General features: G+C 46.5%; 2 protein-coding genes and 2 long non-coding RNA genes across 4 annotated transcripts in view; 2 read left to right on the top strand and 2 right to left on the bottom strand.

Moving 5' to 3' along the window:
- The window catches only part of CYP2W1 (cytochrome P450 family 2 subfamily W member 1), a 9,279-nt gene extending 1,127 nt beyond the window's left edge, over positions 1-8,152 (bottom strand). Inside the window, exons 1-8 of the mRNA XM_030284386.4 lie at positions 7,809-8,152; positions 5,592-5,754; positions 3,627-3,776; positions 3,378-3,535; positions 2,782-2,955; positions 1,651-1,792; positions 1,076-1,260; positions 429-570 (exon numbers count right to left, since the gene is read on the bottom strand). Coding sequence (XP_030140246.1) covers positions 429-570; positions 1,076-1,260; positions 1,651-1,792; positions 2,782-2,955; positions 3,378-3,535; positions 3,627-3,776; positions 5,592-5,754; positions 7,809-8,006 — 1,312 coding nt within the window. The 5' untranslated portion in view covers positions 8,007-8,152. The remainder of the gene's footprint in view (positions 1-428; positions 571-1,075; positions 1,261-1,650; positions 1,793-2,781; positions 2,956-3,377; positions 3,536-3,626; positions 3,777-5,591; positions 5,755-7,808) is intronic.
- The window catches only part of LOC115497175 (uncharacterized), a 23,930-nt gene extending 11,762 nt beyond the window's left edge, over positions 1-12,168 (top strand). The window contains exon 4 of the long non-coding RNA XR_012058264.1: positions 12,038-12,168. This is a non-coding gene — a long non-coding RNA (uncharacterized lncRNA). The remainder of the gene's footprint in view (positions 1-12,037) is intronic.
- On the bottom strand, positions 10,482-18,768 carry CYP2AC7 (cytochrome P450, family 2, subfamily AC, polypeptide 7). The gene is made up of 9 exons (XM_030284389.4): positions 18,305-18,768; positions 15,997-16,159; positions 15,683-15,832; positions 15,253-15,413; positions 14,609-14,782; positions 13,949-14,090; positions 13,211-13,398; positions 12,585-12,726; positions 10,482-12,215 (listed from the first exon to the last, which is right to left on the bottom strand). Exons 1-9 carry the CDS (start codon positions 18,500-18,502, stop codon positions 12,028-12,030), a joined length of 1,506 nt encoding a protein of 501 aa, XP_030140249.4. The 5' UTR covers positions 18,503-18,768; the 3' UTR covers positions 10,482-12,027.
- Positions 16,150-19,874, top strand: LOC140685075 (uncharacterized). The gene is made up of 2 exons (XR_012058265.1): positions 16,150-18,520; positions 18,783-19,874. It is a non-coding gene; the product is annotated as an uncharacterized lncRNA (long non-coding RNA).

The raw sequence follows: 19,874 nt of genomic DNA, 5'->3' as shown, positions 1-19,874 counted from the left end.
AGGCTACAGCCATCTTGCAGGGTTATTACACATTTATGGTGTGCCCTCTCCTCTCCTTAGCTCTTCCAACCCTCTCAGCATCTTTAACCCTTTCTTTTGGAAAGCAGCCCGATAGAAGAATGCCACCTCCTTCCAAAGTGGAATAGTTTGAAACTCACTTTTCCTGTGGAATATATCCTCATATACCACTTTTAGATAAGAATGTGTTTCTTTTCGCTACCCTTCTTTGTGCTATATTTAGCAGTGGAAGAGCTGTGCTCTGAGAGCAGCCATTTGCTCAGATGCAGAACAATTGATTCCATTCAGTTGTCTGGTTGCTTATTGACTGAGTTAAGGGCAGTGTTTAGACGTGAAGACTCATTAGTGTGTATTGTAATTAAGTGGCCCTGTCACAGTCCCAGCCCTGTGCAGGTCAGCCCTTTAGTTACCTGTGGAGAAAGGCAGGAAAGCTCCTTTCTTTACAAAGTTCCCTTCAGCATCGAGAAAGTGGTTGGGGTTGAACTGATGTGGTGTCTCCCATTGTGTCTTATCCAGCAGCACTGAGGTAAGGGATGGGATTACAATTATACCCTGGAAAAAAAGTACACAAAGGCACAAAAGATTGCCAAGTGCTGTTTTGGTTCATTTTCTCACACAGACTTTGGTGTCCCAGATTTGCTCCACCTGGGGTAGGTGGAGACCATGGGTTTTATCCCATCATGCAGCAGAGAGACATCAGTGAGATGTCTCATCAGTGAGATGAAATCAGTGAGATTTTCCCACTAGTGCCAAGGGTTGAAGCCAAACCCCGCGTGGTGCTGTGAAAACCTCAAGTGGAAGGTAAGATCCTGCAATTCTCTGGCAGATACTGTGCAGATGGCAGCAAGGAGGTAAACCAGGGCTGCTCATGGAGTGAGGAAGTCCTGAGCATGAGAGGGACTGGATTGAGTGCTGTGACAACTCTGGGCTCAGTATAGAAACTCTTCTGGGGATGGTTTTGGACTCTGTCGTGTAATTCCCTCTAAGAAACCATTCTCCAGTGGCTTTGGCAAATCTGGGGAGGGTTTTGTGTTCCTGGGAGGCAGCAGATACCTACCTTGGGAAGGAAGTAGCCCCTGAAGTGGGTGTCCACAGCAGTGCAGCGGGGCACGTGTGGCAGGAGGGTGATGAACCTCTGCACCTCGTGCAGCACCGCGTTGGTGTAGGGCATGTTCCTCCTGTCCTCGTATGTGGCCCAGCTCCCAGCCTGGACTGTTCTCCCAATCTCCTCCTGGACCTTTTCTGGAAGGAACAAACAAAAGGGATGTGTCTCAGCAAGAAATCCTCCTTGGATTTGGTCTGGGGGGAAAAAAACCCATTTTTCCAGAGTTTGAAGAGAGAGGGGATTCTTAAGGCAGCAGTGTGGGTTTCCCTGCTCTATGTTTAATTCAGGCATGTGGGTGAGTTGTTTCTGCAGCATCATGCTCTGATCTCCACCCATCCTCTCTCCTAGCAAGTCAAAAGGGCTATTTTATTGTGATTTTGATCAGCACCTAGTTACATTAGCAGTTCATCACAGAGAAGAGCTAGGATTCAGCTCTTCAGGCAAAAGAGCTGCTGTAGATCTGAGGCCAGACCTCTTCCTTCCCCATTTCAGCCTTGCCACGGATGGAGTAGGTAAAAGCTGCTCACTTTGAATCTCTGGGTATTTCATCATGAGCAGGATGGACCACTGGAGTGTGGTGGCAATGGTCTCTGTTCCAGCCATGACCAGGTCAAGTATGGATGCCATTAAGTTGTCATCATGGAAGAGGCTGTCTTTCTTGTTCTTCTCCTTGAAAAACACAAGAGGTAAGAAAAGTTATAAAACCATCAGCCTGAATATTCAGCAAGCTTGGGAAATGCTGTGTAACCCACAGCACAGCTGGCTGTGGTCTTGTGTTTGTGAACTGGGTGATAAAATAGACCTGATCTTGAATGCACAGCATCCACCAGAGATGCAGCACCACGGATGGCAGGTTTGGAGGGGTGTTTTGGTTCAACATCCATCTCCCCTGGAAGCAAGCTGAAACCCAGAGCCAGCTGCTGCTTACAGACTCAGCCTTGCAGGTTTGGAAAGAGCCTGGTCTCTGCCCTGAACAGAAGCAGATTCAGCTAATCCTGTCTCTGAGGGACTCCTCCTGCCCAAGGCCATGTTTGAATTCCCAAAAATGCTCAAAGTCACCTTTCAGGCCATTTCTGCCCGAGTTTTAGAACTGTGATAACTCCTCCTCCACATAGCTGAGAAGAACTTAGTGCCTAAGGACAGCCTGGATGCAGCTGGAAAGAAGAAAAAGCTCAGAGCACAAATATTTTGTGTTGAATGAAACCAACTGATGTGTGAAACTGCCGAGCCTCTGCTAAGTAAGATGCAGGGCAGGGTTAGGACTTGTACTCATGATTTATCATTCAAGTACTTTAAGGGGATCATTCATCTTGCTGGAGCAACAGTATCAATGATTAATTGATTTGTTTTCATAAAAAGAAAGGCAGAGTCAGCTTTCATGTGAATTCATGCATTTTCTACTAGGAGCGAGTAGTTGATCTCACATTATTAGTACTGCTATTTCAGGAGTGGACTGAGAGTAGCTTTTGTGTCTTAATTTTGATAGAAAAATGTAGCAATTATAAGAGCCTGGCATCTGATTTAAGTACCACTGGAGTAACAGCATGGTTTTCAATAGATTTACATGACATGACTGAAATCAAGACTCAGCAACTCTTTTAGCTACAAAATCCAAAGGAGACATTGCAAACACCTGACAGAGCTAAGCAGTCCAGTACCTCTTGTTGCTTGAATATCAGTGCATCGATGTAGCTCCTCACACTGTTCTCATTGATATCCTCCCTGCTTGCCTTCATGTACTGCCTTAAAATGGCACGCACATCTTCGATTTTCTTGAGCATAATCTTGTGGGTTTTGAAAAGAAATCCAAGGAACGGGTAGAAATTGAAATACTAATGAGAAATTGAAAAAGAGAAGCATTAGGCTTGCAGAAATACCACACAGAATCACACAGAATCCCCTTGGCACATGCTGAAACAGCTTTTTCCTAAGGGCCAATGAATCAGTTGAGTTTTGCCTTTAGTAGCTATACCTCAGCATCCCAGGGACTTGCCAGGCAGATTTTCATAAGCTAAAGTAACAATTCAGATCTCATTTTAGCTCCACACAGATGTGCAGGATGGGTCAAAAGAAAAGTAGGTAAGGGGAATCTGGCAGCAGTTTTTGGTGACCAAAGTGGCACATGGAGAACTGTCACGTTTTAGGTGTAATGGCTGGTTGTGAACATTTGAAAACTGCTGAAGTAAAGCCTGTGGTTGGTGTGGCTCGTGTGCCAGCGTAAAAAAATAGTTTATCTGCAGGACAGTCTACTTACATTTAAATTTGGGGATCCCAGGAGAATCATAATTTCATCTATGAGTCTCAAGAGAGTCAGAAATGTTGGGTCCTTGTAGTCAAACCTGTCCCCGAAGAGCAGGACGAAGGTGACGTTGATGGGAGCGCAGTTGAAGGACGGCAGGCTGAAGGGTTCCCCTGCAGCAGGAGCAGGATGGCAAAGCTGTGAGACGTGGAGCAGCTGTGACACACATGGGCCTGGGCAGCCCTGGGGTGGTCCCCAGCTCACCTTTAAAGGATTTGATCATCTCGATGAGGAAGTGGAGCTCCTCAAAGATTCTGCCCTCTATCATTTGCTTCCCCATGCCGAGGTTGCGCATGCTGGACACGGTGAACCTGCGCGTGGTCCTCCACAGCTCCCCGATGGAGAAGAACAGACCTGGGCAGCCCGTGAGAAATGTGCTGGGCTCAGGCACAGAGGAGCCCCCCACACCACACCAAACAGGGAGCTCCACAGGTGTTTCTGCTGCTGTATTCACACGGATTTAGGGACTAAAGGTCTCCCCTTTCTGTGTGCCTCATCCCTGTATCCTCTCAGCTCCGTTCTCACCGAGCTGTACTTTGGGAAAAGCAAGATCCCTGCCAGCCCAGTTACCCCAGTCCTCTCCTGAGTGGCAGATGGGCAGGTGTGGCTTTCAGACCAGTGTGGGTTGGCTGCAGAGCTGGGGGGAGATGGTTTCAGTCAGTCACAGGACATTTTTGACACTGCTGGTTGCAAGTCTAGAGCCTCAAGCACCTTATATCTCTAAAGCTTCTATCTTCATCCTATTCTAGTCATAAAGGTAAATTATCTGTGTGAGATGGGATAATTCAGTCTCCTCAACCCTAAAGTGTTTTATGGAGATTCCCAGCAGTGCTGTATTTTCAGCAGTGGTGAAAATACTGACATTTTTGTGGAGGTTTCTGAGCTCATGCCACGATGATCTCTAGCACCTCCAAGCAGGGATGGGTATTTCATCCTGTCAGAGTGCTGTAAAGAAAAAGTCAGGTCAATAATCCAAAAACTATCTCAGACTGTGGTCAGTTGAAAAGCTGGATGCCAGCATTTTACATCTTCATCATGGCTGTGAGGCTTTTAAATATGTTTGTTTTTCTGTTTTAAAGTAGTGTAATTTTAATTTGCATAGCAGAACTTTCTGCTCTAAAAATGTCAAAGTGAATTTCTAAGCTTCAATTTTTAATTTTTCTTTAATTTATGCCATTTAATCTGGATCATTCATTTTCTGAGAGCATCTTCACAGTCAACAAATCAGCATTTTCTGAAGAAAAAATGTTTCATGGGAAAATTTGTGACCATTGTTGCTTAACAGCCCCTGAGAGCTTCCATCTTTGGGTCACCTCTAAGTGCCTCAGACTTGGGCTGAGAAGGTAAATGTGAAAGGAACTTATGATGCAATACTGATAATCTCCCACAGGGATGTTTTACATGTAAATTAGCTCTAAAAAATACCTTTATCCTCATCGATTCCTTTTATTTATGTAGTGATAAATTCATCTATTGATATTATGGCTGGATAATTTAATTTCTAATTCTAATCCCACCTTCATCCTGTGACCAACATATAAAACTGCCTTTTGGTTCTCCCAGCTAAAGCCTCACATGAAGCAGAGGATGGACAAAGCAAAAAGTCCTCTGAAATAGTCAGGGGTGGAAAGGAAAAAAAATGGGATTTTTTTGTAGGGTGAATTTTCAGCCTCAGCCTCTTGCTTCTGAAGCTGTTTCAGGCTGGACAACCTGAGAACTTTTGTAGGGATGCAAAGGTGTGGGAACCGACACGACCAAGGCAGTGGGAAAAAGGGAAAAACCCGACAGCTCCCAACAGCCAAGCCAGGTAGTCCAAAGTCTCCTGGAAACGTGAGGAGGGTTCATAAACACAGTGGTGACAGTGAGTTGCTCACACCATCAGACAGAGATTAACCCCAGAACTGCCACAGTGCCTTCAAAAATCCCACTCCTCCCACCCTCAACTCTGGATAGGGATGGGCTGCAAGTGCATCAGCAGAAATGATGGAAAGCCAGGAGTCACTGCGTGCAAGGAAAGCCAAATGTTTGCTGTCACTTGGCTTCAGAAGGGCCCAAGGGGATGTTTAACATCTGGGTCCAGGGATGCACAGTTAGGCTGTGCCTCATCATCATCACAGGCACTGTGTGACAGCGTTGTCCCTCCCAGCCTCCCACTCATTGCTCTAGTACCGTTTCTGTTCTGAATTTGGTCAAATATTGGGATGGATGGTCTGTCTACAAACTCCTCTGTGTAGTTCACAAGCGCCTCTCGCACAACTTCGTACCCGGTCAGGACCACAACTTTCTGGAACCCAAAGTGGAGGGTGAAGATGGGGCCGTATTTTTCTGCAAGCTGAAAAAAGAGGCGAGCTGTGATGGTCAGGAGGGGAGGGAGCATGCATGGAACAGCACCTCGTGCTGTCTGAAAGGACATTTTTCATCCTGACACCCTGCAGGGAATGGCTGCAGAGCCACTCCCTGCAGAAGGGTGCCTGTGAGCCAGAGCTCATCATGGTCAAACATGATGCATTTTGTACAGATGCCTCGCTGGCATCTGTATGGAATTCAGGCTTCTTGCCAATAAAGGAGCCCCCACCCACATCAGTGCATCACTAATCTGGCTTTGCTGTTAAGGAGAAAATAAATGGAATAGAAGAAAACTCATCTAAAGACTGGACCTCAAGTGACAGCTAAAGTTGGCAAACAGGAGAAAGACCAAAAAAGAGAAGATCGTTCAGTGCAAATAATGATGCTGTCACAAAGGAAAGCTTTGGTCTGATGCTCCTGATGTCCTAAAGCACTCCTGCATCCTGCTACTAGAGGAGCAGTGTCTCTTTTCACAGGACAAAGGGGGCACCCATCAGTTCCCACCCAACAAACCCCAGTCAGTGCCAGCTGCTTTGTGCAAACCCCATTTCTTGCTCTCTGTGGGGTGAGATGGAGGGATAACCTCTCAGAGAAATCCCAAAGCCAAAGCAAACATAGGTAATACCAAGCACAGCCCAGCAAGGGACAAAAGCACGTGGAGGTAATTCCAAAGCGCCGTTCAGAGGCTGCAGCAGCGTCTGCCCAGCCCTGCTGGGTAAACTGACCCCAACCCTGACATTGCCCATAACAGCTCCAGGTGCTGGGGCCTCGCCCATGGCAGCAGCACAGCCCATGTTTGCTGAGCACGGGTGTCACAGGAGCCGTGGACAACTGGCTGTGAACCCCCCTGCCTGTTTGCGCACTCTCTCTGTGACCCCAGCGTGGGTCAGCCCTGAGAGAGCCATCCCGAGGGAACCATCCCAAGGGAGCCATCCCGAGGGAACCATCCCTGAGGGAGCCATCCCGAGGGAACCATCCCGAGGGAACCATCCCTGATGGAGCCATGCTGGGGGAGCCATCCCTGAGGGAGCCATCCCGAGAGAGCCATCCTGAGGGAACCATCCCGAGGGAGCCATCCCTGAGGGAGCCATCCCGATGAAGCCATCCCAAGGGAACCATCCCTGAGGGAGCCATCCCGATGAAGCCATCCCAAGGGAGCCATCCCAAGGAAGCCATCCCGAGGGAACCATCCTGAGGGAGCCATCCCGAGGGAACCATCCCTGAGGGAACCATCCCCGCAGGAACCATCCCCAAGGGAGCCATCCCAAGGAAGGCATCCTGAGGGAGCCATCCTGAGGGAACCATCCCTGAGGGAACCATCCCCAAGGGAGCCATCCCGAGGGAACCATCTGAGGGAGCCATCCCGAGGGAGCCATCCCCTAAATCCAGCCCCAGGAGCAGCCTCGCCCTGCACACAGGGACAATTCGCCACCATGAGTGGAGTAAGTTGACCCTTAATGTCTTAATTACAGCTTGTTGGGAGAGCTGACAGGTTATTCACTCTGCTCCTTAGCACAGCTTTCCCATCTCTCCCTTGCATTGCCATCTAGACTTTAATGCATATCCCATTCATCAGGAGGGAAGGGGATTTTGCAATGGAGCATCTGGATTTGGCCCTCTCTGCGGCAGTTTTGGGGTCACTGCGTTGTGGAATTCCTCTTTGCCAGATCTCCAGGGCATAGGGGAGGGAAGCAATTTAATTTATGTTAGTTATATCCTAATGCTTTAAAAGATTTCTGGGTGTCCAAGCTGTCAAATTAATATTTCAAATCCCACAAGCATTATAGACTTCATGTACATCATCACAATTACATGAAGAAATCCCATATTACCCAAAGGTCTTTTTTTAATGGTTGATTGCTCCTAAATTACATTGCATCAACACAGACATTGACTAGAAGAAACCCAGAAAGATATCATAAAGCAATTTTCACACCTTTACAATTTAGTTTGAATTAAAAAAGGCAAAAAGTTCTCACTGAAACATCCCAGGAAGCTTTAAAATCTGTGAGGGTCTGGGTTAGGGTTTTTTTGTCCTACCTTCATTAGTGATTTATCTTGCCTTCTAAGATCCACCAAGTGCAGGTTACCAATGATCGGAAGAGGAGTTGGACCAGGAGGTAATTTAAAAGCTGAATTTTTATAGCCAGTTGAAAAATAGGCTACAGCTAATAATACTGCTGCACACAGCAGACAAACTAATGCAGGATCAGAGAGAAATGAAATTAAAAAAGACATTTTTTTAGTAATAATCTGGTTTTGGGGTTAGAAGCAATAAAAATGCAGTGGCACTGTTCAGTTTCTGCCAGCTGGCTCTCTGTTTGCTCTCTGCAATTGCTACAAGCACTCAATTCTTATTAAGGTTTGTAGAGTACCTAAATAAATACTGCATACTCCACCCTCTTTAAACACCTCAGAGAATGTGGTCTAAGCAGTTTGCAAAGCCTGTCCAGAAGTAAAGAGAGTTTCAAATTACAAACCCATGCATGTGTGTGCAAGAACATATACATGGGAAAAGGTGCTTGGCATTCCTCTATAACCTGCTCCTCCCTGAGACCTCAAGGTCCTTCATTAGCAGTACTATGACCCTCCAAGCACTCTGCTGACACAGGGAAATAAAAAGGCTCTTGGAATCCTATTAGAACCTTCAGATTCAGGCTTAAGTAGGATTTCAGATCTCCATGTTACTAGAAAAAAAAAAAATTAGTATTTTAACAGAAGACTTTGGCTTTCTTGATGTCAAGTGGAGATCAAAGGTTGTTAATAATGGTAAAGCCCAACTATCCCTGGGGGGTTGTAGCCCATAAACTTCTTCATAAAGTCAGCTCTGAACTGCCCGGGAGGGATGTGATTTCAGACTTTGTGTCTGAGGTAGGAGACATGTAATAGCTAGCCACAGAAAATTAGCTTGGATCAAGTGATCATGACTGGATTCATGAGTGCAATGGAAAGACAAAATTAGATTTGAAACTTCTGGGAGGATTTCATTTTGCAAAAGCAGCTTCTAAAGGATATAGGGAAGAAGTTAACTAAGTTAATGAAGCCAGCTGACCTGGCAGGCTCGAGAAGGGAAACCAGACAGGAGAATGGAATGATTTTAAGTCAAAGATACTAAACACCTGGTTCTTGCATCCCTTATCAAGGCATAAGCCTTTTAGAAAACATTTGAGGTTACCTGGTTGAACAGTGGTTTTGAGGAGGAAGTTTGGCATACCCAGCCAAAGGAATATGATCATTCAGGGAAGAAAGGGCTGTCTTACATGATGAGGAAGCACTAGGCTAAAGGTACATTTGTCCAAAGGTTAGATCATATAAAGGCCATTATTCAGCAAATACGGGTCCTCAGCCTTGTAAGTGCAAAGGAGGCAAGGAAGGAGATGGATCTGATCTGAGGGGGGCATGGGGAGCAGGGTCCCAGAGCGAGCGGCTGCTGGGCACTCACTGGAGCTGCCTGTGTGGTGTGGAGATGTTGCAGCACAACAGCCACCCAGAAGCGGGAGCAGCAAGTGTGTCGCAACATTTCTGAGATTTATTTTTTTATTAGTTTCCAAGAAATGGGCTGGAGGCAACGGTTTCCCCCAGAGCATGCCTAGGATGACTCAGCCCTGCCTGCTCCATGAGCTGAGAGGCAGAGGGGCTGTAAGGCAGGAAGGAACGTGGCTGGCACAGGGTGCAGAACGTGGGCACTGCGATGAGAACTTGCAATGGCACATGCTCTGTGCCTGGGCAAAATGTTTGTTCCTGCAGGGTTTTCTTGGACCAGCAGCACCCTGTAGGGCAAAAGTTACGTGTCGCTTCTGCTCTCCTGGTATTTCACTTGCCCTGGGAGCCTCTGAACTCATAAAATTGCCTTTCAGAAAGAGACTTAAATTATCTCTGAAAAGCCAGGGGGAGTGTATTGTGGTTTTTTTTTCAAGCCAGGCTCTGAGTGCAATGCATTAAAATGACAAAGGTAAGTAAAAGTCTTGCGATGACAAGAAATTCCTGTCTCACTGAGGTGTCTGGTACGTGTTTCGTGTTTCGCTCCGGAGCCGTGCTGCTACGTGCTGCCCTGCCTGAGCACACAGAGCTGAGCACAAAACACCTGCCCGGCACTGACACTGCTCTGGGTGCATTCCTGGGGCAGCCAGACCCCAAGGTGCTCATGGTCTGGTTGTCCTCCATCCCTTGTGCCCCTATGGCATTCTGCCACCGCTTGTCACTGGTGGTACTGGTGAGGATGTGGAACGTTGCGTATCGGCCACCTAAAGGCCACCTCACCACTGCAGTCAGCCAGCCTGGGCCACTAAAACACCAGCCCTTTAAATTAAATGCCCCAAAATCCCTGCACTTCCCCTGCTAGCCCCATTCTTGACCAGCAGTGCATCCCAGACTGCAGCCTCGGATAACTCCTGCTGGTTTTTACTGTGATGGGTTCCTTGTAAGCAAGGGCAAGAGACACTGAAAGGGGCTACACAGAGAGCCTTGCGGAGCCACGTCCTGCCTCACACAGCAGCTGTGATTTTCTGGAGCTAGAAATCCAGCTGTTTGCTTTGAGGTGGTTGTGGCTGTCAGTATTGTCACTCTTTGTGCTGCTGAACATGTCCTGGCTGCAGGCTGCCCACAGATCCCTGTGCTCACCTCTCTCATGAGGAGGTATTGAAGGTGGTGCAGCCCAGCTTTATCAGTTTGACCTGAAATCAACTGCATACTGTCACACCAGATAGATCAACAGCAACAGAACAAAATATTTAATGATAAAGTAGGTGATAAGGTCAGGCTTGTAGTAGTTAGACTGCAAATAGAGCAACAGCAAAACAAACTCAAGCAGGCCCAGCAGCAGAGGCTTCCTTGTTGCAGAGCTTGCTGAGCACTCCCTGAGCTGGGCCCAGGAGCTGGAGCTGGGTCTGTGCCACAGCCCCTGACCAAGGCCAACACCAGCACAAGTAAAAAGTGCAGAATCACTGTGGGAGTGCTGCCTTTAGTCGTGTGAACTAAAGCTAGAGAGGAGAGTCAGTGTCTTCACCAGAGGCTGTCATACCTTTTCATCCCTTCGTATTCTTTCTCCTTTCTTTCCTTCCATTTGCACACAGCTCAGCTTTAAGTGACAGTAACTTTAGTTTTATGTTGTAGGGTTTGCCATAACTGCTCCATTTTCAGTTGAATGGACAATACTGTCCCTATTCATCACAACACACCTGGTAAGTTTGGAATTAGGAGCCTGTGGATGATGGTTCACGCTGCAGTCAGTGCAGAGAGTGAGAAATGACAACCTTATGGCAGCTGATTCATCCCCTGAAGGATCCTTTCTCTCTGTGAAGGGTAGAGAAGATCTACAGATCTACAGAGCTGAGGTGCAAGTGGAGCAGGGGGCTGAACCTCTCCCAGCTCTCTGCTGGAGTGTGGCAGTCCCTGCCCAGCCCCAGCTCCACTGCCCTCACACTGCCGCAGGCTTGTATCGCTTCAGCCACACGTTCAGAAACTTCCCGTGCCATGGCTGCTCATTTTCTGCCAGGTTAGGGATCTGAGATGCCCCAATAAGGGACTGGACAAGTGCCAGAGCCATCATGAAGCCAGGAGAGGTGAGGGCGTGGTAGAAATGCCTTTCTTAGCAGAAGCGGAAAGCTGCTCAATTGGCCCCATCATAAATGGGCTGTTCAGCATGAAGTGCCTGGTGTGAGTTGGAAAGAACCCATTTCCCAAAGCACTTAGATGTTTCCTGATAACTGCCCTGTGCCTGGGTCTTGGCATCAGCCCGTGTTACACCCTTGTGTCTGGGACTCTGTAATAAAGATAAGGCAGGCTGTATCGCACAATGGAAGCTCAGTCTGAGGCTGAGCTGAACAACCATCCTGAGGAGATTTCCAGATCCTTTGAGTGTCTCTTGTCTCCAGCTGGGCCACTTATAATGAGCTGTGCTATAGGGCTTGGACTTTGGGCTGAGAAATTCCCCACACACTACCAGGGAAGAGCTCTGATGGCTTACATCTACAGAGGAGGTCTGAAGGCATTTCACTTTTTCAAACTGTCCTGAAAACAGCATCTCTGATGTGCTGTTCCAGGAATGAATCACATTTTCTGAGAGCAGAACTCAGAGTTCTCTGAAGGGTTTGCATTATACAGACATTGCAAGAGCTGTTGGAGAGGATGTCATGAATGAGAGAAAATAACTGTGCCTAGTGTCTTCCTTCCCCTAAAGCTCAGGGACAGCTTTTCCCCACTGTAGCTAGATTTGCTTTAAAGCTTGAAGTGTTCACTACTCTAATGCTGTGCTGTTTGATCATTCACAGGGCACAGCACAAACCAGGTGAGGCATGGGAGTCAAGGTGAAGCCGACATCAGCAGTGAGATCCAGGTCTGACTTCTCCACTCCTGGGGGAGGCTGGAAAACAAATTTGCGGAGCAAGCCCGAAAAGAAGAGGAACAGCTCCATTTTGGCCAGTCCTTCACCAAGGCAAGCCCTTCTCCCTGAAAACAACCAGGGGAGAAGTTAATGATCAGCACTGTAACTGTTAGTGTTGATGTCTGAGACCTTCTAAACAGGAGGTACAGTCTGGAAGAGCAGGCTGCTGAGGTAGGAAGTTTTCCCTTCCTTCTCTTTGTATATTTGAGGTACTACTGATTTGGTCTCAAACTACACAGAAATCTGTAGATATATGAAATTGTTCAGTGTCTCCCATCTCTCCCAAAGAAGAGGTGGTTACCTACAGCAGTGGTGGATAGGAGAAATGACCGGAAATCCTTTACCCTCTGTTCTGTGTCCCCTGGCTTCCACACTTGATTTCATCCTGAAATCAGGGGGAACTGCCATTAGCTTCACACCCACAGCCCTCTTACCTATGGAGAATGGAATAAATGCTTCTCTCCTGATGAAGTTCCCATTGGCATCAAGGAAATTGGAAGGGTTGAACTGATCCGGGGTTTTCCAGTGTAACTCGTCATTCAGAGCAGAGGTCAGCAGTGGAATAATCTCAGTACCCTGAAAGGGGTCAAAGAAACTCATGGAAGAGGAGATCACTCCCTTGCTTGAGCCAAACTGCGTTATTTTTCCAATGTGAAGAAGCAAATAAAACATGACAGATAGAAACTGGGGAATGTTTCTCTGTCCCATCGTGGCTCTGTCTGTTTTCAGTAACTTCTGTTTTATTTTTTGGACCACAAGACATTCTTTTCTTACAGAGTCAGATCTTTCAACAAAGGTGCTGGGGTAGAGGTTCCACACTTGACATAAAAGATTAAAACCAGTGTGATTTAATTAAATCTCTGGTTAATAATGATTCAAACAACTGTACCAGACCACAATCCATTGTATGTTTATAGTAATTATCCTGGATCTAAGACAAAGGGTCACAGCACTGATTAAACCATGCATCACCATGTCTTTAGTTATTTATGTGTTTCTTCTGCTTTTAAGAAAGCTGTGAGGAATCTGTGCAGCACAAGCTGCCAGCCTCAGAGCTCACCTTAGGAATCACGTAGCCTCGGAAATTCACATCGCTGGGAGTCGATCGTGATACGCCCATGGGGACAATATTGGCAAACCTTTGTATTTCATGTATTACTGCTTCTGTGTACGGCATTTTTTTCCTGTCCTCCAACTTAGGCAGCTCTCCTGGTTCAATGACATGGTTCATTTCTTCCTGAATCTTTCCTTGGAGGGAGGAAAGGATTAAGAAGCTGATAACAATCTCATCTTGCGACTGAAATGGCTACCAGTTTGGCAGAGATTAAGAAAAGGGAGAACTGTAAATATCTGGAAAGGGCAGAAGTGGGTAAGTCAGGGCATGGTGTGGTTCTTTCAGGTTTGTTGTTGAGCTAGGGCAGCTTGAATGGAGTCACTACAGTCCGTCTCATGCCTGACTCTCATTATACACCTTTGTTGCCCCATAACCTTCAACAGAAACCAGATCAGAATCAGCTCCTGAGGAGACCTTTAGTGACGTAAGCCCATAGCCTGCAGGTGAATAACCAGGAGGGAGCTTTCCTGTGTCTGTAGGCTGCCCCTGAGCCTCTCCCACTTGGCTGGGCTGGTTTATTGCAACCCAGCTGAATCAAATGCCTTTGTAAAGTCAAGGCTTGTTATCTCTCTCAGAGCACTCAGAATAATTACTCTAGGCAACACTGAATGAGTTGAACTCCCTTCCACAACCAAAGCCTTAAGCATGCAACAATAAATTGTACAAGAGACTCGTCCTCCTTACTCTGAATTTCTGGGTATTTCATCATCAGAAGCAGCCCCCAGCGAACAGTTGTGGATGTAGTCTCAGTCCCAGCAGCAAAGAGGTCCAGGGTTGAAAACATCAGGTTTCCATTGCTGAATGCAGTGTGTGGTTTCTTTGACTCCTTCAAAACATGGGAGTAATACAGCAAGTGATACCCATATGTGACTGTGTTGCCGCCATTTTTATCTGCATTTTAGCCTTCTGTGACTTTTTATGTGACTAAAACTGAATATTTAGTCTTTCAGCATTAGGGTCTATGCTGTGTGGAATTTTTCTGCTCTCAAGTCTAGGTATTAGAAATAATTCAAATAAATTGGAATTTATTTACTGCAACACAGTTTATCACTGTACCATTCTTGCAGGAAGGTTTGGGATGATCTCCTCCTTATGTGTGCTGAGTGAGAACTTATTTCCCCTCATGGGATGTCTCGACAACTAAATCCCTTTAACCAGCAGTTCCAGTGGGGCCATGAGCAACTCCAGCACAGCTCAATGTGTGAGCTTTGATAAATTCTGCTCACTGCAGTTCTTCTGCTTCCACTCATTGCCAGGCCCTGACAGATGGCCAGTTCTAAGGGCTGGCTAAGTCAGAGCTAAGGGAAGGGAACAGAAAGACACTGGGACTTAGTTTTAAAGTACCTGCTTTTGCTTTACCAGAAAGGCATCGACAAAGCCTGTTAAGTCATTTTCATTTAGCTCCTCTTTGTGTTCCTGGAAGAGCTTCTGGAGAAAAGCATTCAATTCAAGGATATTTCGTAGCACAGTCTTGGAAGCCCCAGACAGAAATCCAAGGGATGGGTAGAAGTTATATAACTGTGGAGCAAGAGAAGTTTTACTGTTAATTGGTATTTTGGAACATATACTGGTATCTCAAATCACACTGCTGGTCCCTTGTCCTATGCCCTGACATTTGAGGCTGTAATTCTCCTCCTTCTACAGTCTAAGGAGCTCTGAATTCCTGCAGAAATAGAATGTTCTTTCTGTAATCCAAAGAGGCAGGTTTGGGACTGTGCTTCTGCTCTTCAAAGAGGATAAATTTGTTCCTTTCATGGAGACCTTGTTTTTTTTTTTTTCTTTTACTAATAAGTTTCACAGAGTAAGTACAGGAGCCTGGGAATCTGTGCACTGCAGATACAGAAACATAGATGTGTTCTGTACAGGCTGACTGGCTGACAATGTTCTTGTTCTCAAGAAGAAGTATGTGGGAGGCCAGGAGAGCAAATGCTGGAAACTGGGTATCCCCCCAAAAAACTAACAGCTAAAATATAAAATTAAGCTCTTACCTGCACCATAGGGGAGCCCAACAACTTAGTATTTTGATTTATCAGCTTCAGCAAAGTTAGAAATACTGGATCATCATATTCAAACCTCTCTCCAAACAATATAGAGCAGATGACATTGGATACAGCATTGTTGAGTATCATTTTTGTATCAAATGGTTTCCCTGTGTTTCAAGCAATGAAAACAAATGACAAAATGACTATGCTTGTTTCAGTCTGGTTTCCTATGGAAATGTAGCCCTGAGCTCCCAAAGAAAACTCATTCCCCACCCAGAATTCATAGCAGGGAATTTTGTTTCAGGTTCAATAACCTACTGCACTGTATGCTGAACTTTAACCACGAGATACCATTTGCTCAGAGTTAAACTTTCATTAATCTTTATTGTTCTGCTAGACCTGTTCTCTGCCTCTGGATGAAAGACTTGACACTCACCATGATAGGATTCAAAATATTTGATAAGGGAGTTTACTTCCTCCAGGATTCGGATCTCAAGGGTTCTCTTTCCCATTCCAAAATCTCGCAGTGTGGACAAGGTAAATCTTCTCAGAGTTTTCCACAGCTCTCCATGGCTGAATACTATGCCTAAAATAAATGTGTAACATCCTTATGGCACCTGTGGTTCATAAACATTCTTACACACTGGTGCCTCCTGTGATCACAGAAAGCGATCTGGAAAAGGACAGTACTCTCTGCTGTGAGAACGTAATTAACAGAGACAAAACTTATCCAAGCAGAACGTCAATTACCATTTCCTTGTGTCATTTTCCTAAATATGGGTATTTCTGCTCTCTCTCCAAACTCTTCAGCATGATTTAAAAGGGCATCCTTGATGGTTTCATATCCAGCCAGTACCACGACCCTCCTGGGTCCAAAATGCACCGTGAAGACGCTGCCATATATCTTGGAGAGCTGCCAAGGTGAATAAATATGTTCATTCAAAGCCAGATCTGGACTCAAACACTAATACTAGCCACTCTAGGTGGTTTCTAGACCAAAAGGAGCCTCCCAGCCCTGCCTGATGTCTCCAGGTGCTGCTGTAATTCAAGTAGGGAGCAGTAGCTATGATTGCCAGCATCTCTGCTTGCACCCTGTTTGCACAACAAGGTGTCTGCTATCACTGCTCCTATCAGGGGAGTCAATAAAGCCACTGCATTCCTGTGGTGTTCTGCAGTAACAGGCCAGCAATACCACCTTGGGAGGCTGGGCAGAGAATGCTGTAGCAGGCAGGCCTGTTTATTGTAGTGCTGGTGACCTGAGGCAAGCAGACGTGCACACACCTTTGAGGCTGAAGCCACAAACACTGCAAAAACAAAGCCAGACAATAACTCTTTCTTTCAGGACAGCACTTGTCTCTAATTATGGCAAGGTGGGTAGTGTTGCAGTCATTATGCAATTATTTGCTGGCCACTAGAAACTTGAATCTGACTAGGAAGCATATTCTGGTAGATAATGTCACAGGAGTGTTAGGCTTTCATCACAAATTAAATATGAATCATCTTTTACCCTGAAAGGTAGCTTAGACAAGCTAATCATTCACTTGGTATTTTAGGCCTCGTTTGAACACACTGCAAGCCATCCACTCCAAATGTCTCCTTGTTTCTGATGTGCCTGGGTTACCATTTTCTATGCATTAGATAGATTCCACAAATTGAATTTCAGATTAGAAGCAGCTCCTGTTATTACACCAGACAAATTGAATTTGTTTTCATCAAGCAGTGGTCTGACGGCCTGGGAGATAACATTAGTACTGGTTCTTTCATCCCTGGCCGCTCACAGAGTGTGGCAGAGCCAGGGGCAGGGAATCACAGCTGCCTCCGAGCCTTCCTTTGGCCATCTCCTCGCATTAGTGCTTCTTGGCAGCTGCTCTGCTTTTACTCAGCAGCACAAGTATTGGATGTGGCAGGCCTGAAAGCCCAAATAAAGCTTCTTGGTAGATTATAGGAAATTAGTCTGGTGTTGTCACATGACATTTGTATCATAAAATCCCCCAATATTGCCAAAAATAGTTCATAAATTGTTTCATACTGACACCCTCAAACCTATCCAGGAGCTGAGGACCAGAAGCCCGTCAGAACTGATCTCTACACAATCCTCTGCCCCATAAATCAAGGCAGATGAGCACTGTGTGCCTGCAGTTGGAATTCTGTGCTTTGGCAATGCAGGATGCCCTTTCTTCTACAGCTAAAAGGAGGATTTCAGTGTCTGCACTGCCCTCTCACTGCAGATGTTCAGGTGGCTGAAGGAGCTCTCTGGGGACCAGCTTTCCCCCACCATAGTGTCCAGTAAGCAGCACACATACAGGGCATGTGACAGGTCCCTCACAGCACCTCAACTGTCTCTACAGCAACCAGATAAAATCTGAATTCCCACTGAATTGTCCCCAGGTCCCTGTGGGAACACAGCAGACACTTTCTGAAACAAACATTGCCCCTAGCTTTTTAATATTTAAGCTGTTTAGGGTTTTATTTCCCTCTCTCTCTTGTAGAAATATAACTGTCCATGGAGCTGTGTAAGAAAAAGCAAGTTGTTTAGCTAGATATATAAAATCATGCATCGAGTCCTCAACCACCCTGGGCAGTGTGTGCACAGGGAGGGCTGGGGAGTTGTGCTTTGCATTGCAGAAATATAATTAGTTTTGGGGAAAAAAAGTGTGCATAGGACAACCCCCTTACTTCATCACTTCCATCCACCCACCCTTCCTAAAGGTCTGGTGGCAGTGAGACATCTGATGGCAGCAGCCTGGCCCAACTCAAGTCTTTTACCAGCAGCTTCTGAAGGGCTCAAAACACCAATAGTTTGGAGCAGATTGGGTGGGTGGTCCACAACTGAGTGTGTATAAAGAAAGGAGTGTGTGTATTATATTTATATATATAAATACAAGAGTGTGTGTGTGCATCTCTGAAGGTAAAGTCATTCTGCCAGCCTGCCTGTGTGCCACATTTCTCATTGCTGCACTCCACACAAAGCAAACACAACCACATCTCTATTTTCCCAGCTGTATTTCTCATTTCAGGAATTGCACATTTGCCCCCTGCCTGCTCGCTCAGCCCTTACCTCTGTCAGTGACTGGAATGGCTTTTTCAGGTCCACCACGTTCAAGTTCCCAATCAGAGGAAGAGGTCGTGGCCCAGGAGGCAAATTGCAAACCGACTTCTTGGAGCTGGAGAGAAAGCAAAGGAGAGCAAACAGCCCTGCTGCCAAACAGAGCAGCGGGCTGGAGCCCACGTACTGCAGGAAACTCTGCACGGCCATGCCCAAAGCCAGCTGAGGGTATGAGCATCTTGGGGTCCCTTTATAGCCCTTCTGTCATTGCCTGAACACACCTTCTGGGGAAGTGGCTTTACACAGAGAAAAGGGCTCTGCAGACTTGTTTATGTCCACTCAGACCAGATGTACTCCATTTTCCTGCCAGATGAAACACCCTTTTTTATTCTGAACCATGGATTATCGTAATCCGGAGCTCTTATTTCATCTACAACACTGTTACCCAGTGAATATCTGTGTTATGGGCATGTTCTCTACGTGATTTCAGGGTCAGAACTCAAGGACAGGGGCCATGCTGGACTGCTGTCACTGTGCCAGGTCCCAGGACTCAGCTGGACCTCTGGTGATGCAATGGAGGAAGCAGGACACAGGAGGGCAAGCCCACAACAATGCATGGCCCAGGGTGCACCTGGCAAGCAAGCCCTCGGGGAGGATGAGACTGCCACGGAGAAGCTGCAATGGTGGTTACATGAAGATATGCTCATTCAGGATTGCTGATGGGAGCAGATCTATTTTCAGGTGGCAGCTCTGATTCTTTTTGCTTTCCTGCCGCCCCAGTAAAATCACCTCCTAGAGCAAATCACTGTTTTGTATTGCTAGCATTGTTATTGTCTTTGTCCCAAAAACCCCCTACCTGCAATCCCAAAATGCCCCTGGCACCATGTCAGTCACAATTAGGCAGTTTAGGGCCCAGAGAACCATGTGCCTGGATGGCCATGCCTGCCTCAGCAACTGGTGATGACTCTCTCTGTTTATGAACAGCTGCATGCCATCCTCTAGGAGAAACCATCCCCTGCAGGCAATCCTGCCTAGATTGGGAAAGAGATGCTGAATCCTTGTAACTTGGGAGGAACCAGATCAGACTCTGCAGCTGGCCAGGCAGAGGATGGAGGAGGTGCCAGGCAGGAGGAGCACATGGCAGCAGTTCTGGCCCTGCAGGTACTGAGTCACGTCCCAAGCCAGGGCAGGGTCCTGCAAGAGCCCACGTGCCCAGGTGACAGCTCCAAGAGCCACCCTCTGCATCCTTGGCGGGTGACAACAAAGCAGAAGTGACCAAGAACTGGAAGCCACTTGTAGAAATGGTGGCTCTGGGGGAAGGAGCTGATTTGATGCTCTATCCCATATTCTCAAGTGTGAATATTTTACTCCCTAGTTGCAGATTCTGGCAGATTACTGGGCTCTGCTGCTGTTCAACCCTTTAAAAATCTTTAGTTTAATAATTCTTTTGCTAGAATTCTCCAAGGCTCCCAGGTACAGGCTACACTGATGGAAAAATTATGATTACTTATTAATAATAATAAAAGTACATTAGCCAAAGGCAAGGGGAATCAATAAACTCTAACAAGATTGACATGAAAAA

This window comes from Taeniopygia guttata, chromosome 14 (assembly GCF_048771995.1).
Source record: "Taeniopygia guttata chromosome 14, bTaeGut7.mat, whole genome shotgun sequence".
In the NCBI taxonomy this organism is placed as follows: Eukaryota; Metazoa; Chordata; class Aves; order Passeriformes; family Estrildidae; genus Taeniopygia; species Taeniopygia guttata.
This window is presented reverse-complemented; position numbering and strand designations above follow the sequence as displayed.

What these genes read in the sequence shown, in the direction of transcription:
- CYP2AC7 (XM_030284389.4), bottom strand. Translation starts at nt 18,502, where the DNA reads ATGGCCGTGCAGAGTTTCCTGCAGTACGTGGGCTCCAGCCCGCTGCTC. An exon ending in GAAAATGACACAAGGAAATG is followed by an intron (nt 15,833 to 15,996) that starts GTAATTGACGTT and finishes CATTTATTTTAG; the next exon opens with GCATAGTATTCAGCCATGGA. An exon ending in TTCTGGTAAAGCAAAAGCAG is followed by an intron (nt 14,091 to 14,608) that starts GTACTTTAAAAC and finishes CATGTTTTGAAG; the next exon opens with GAGTCAAAGAAACCACACAC.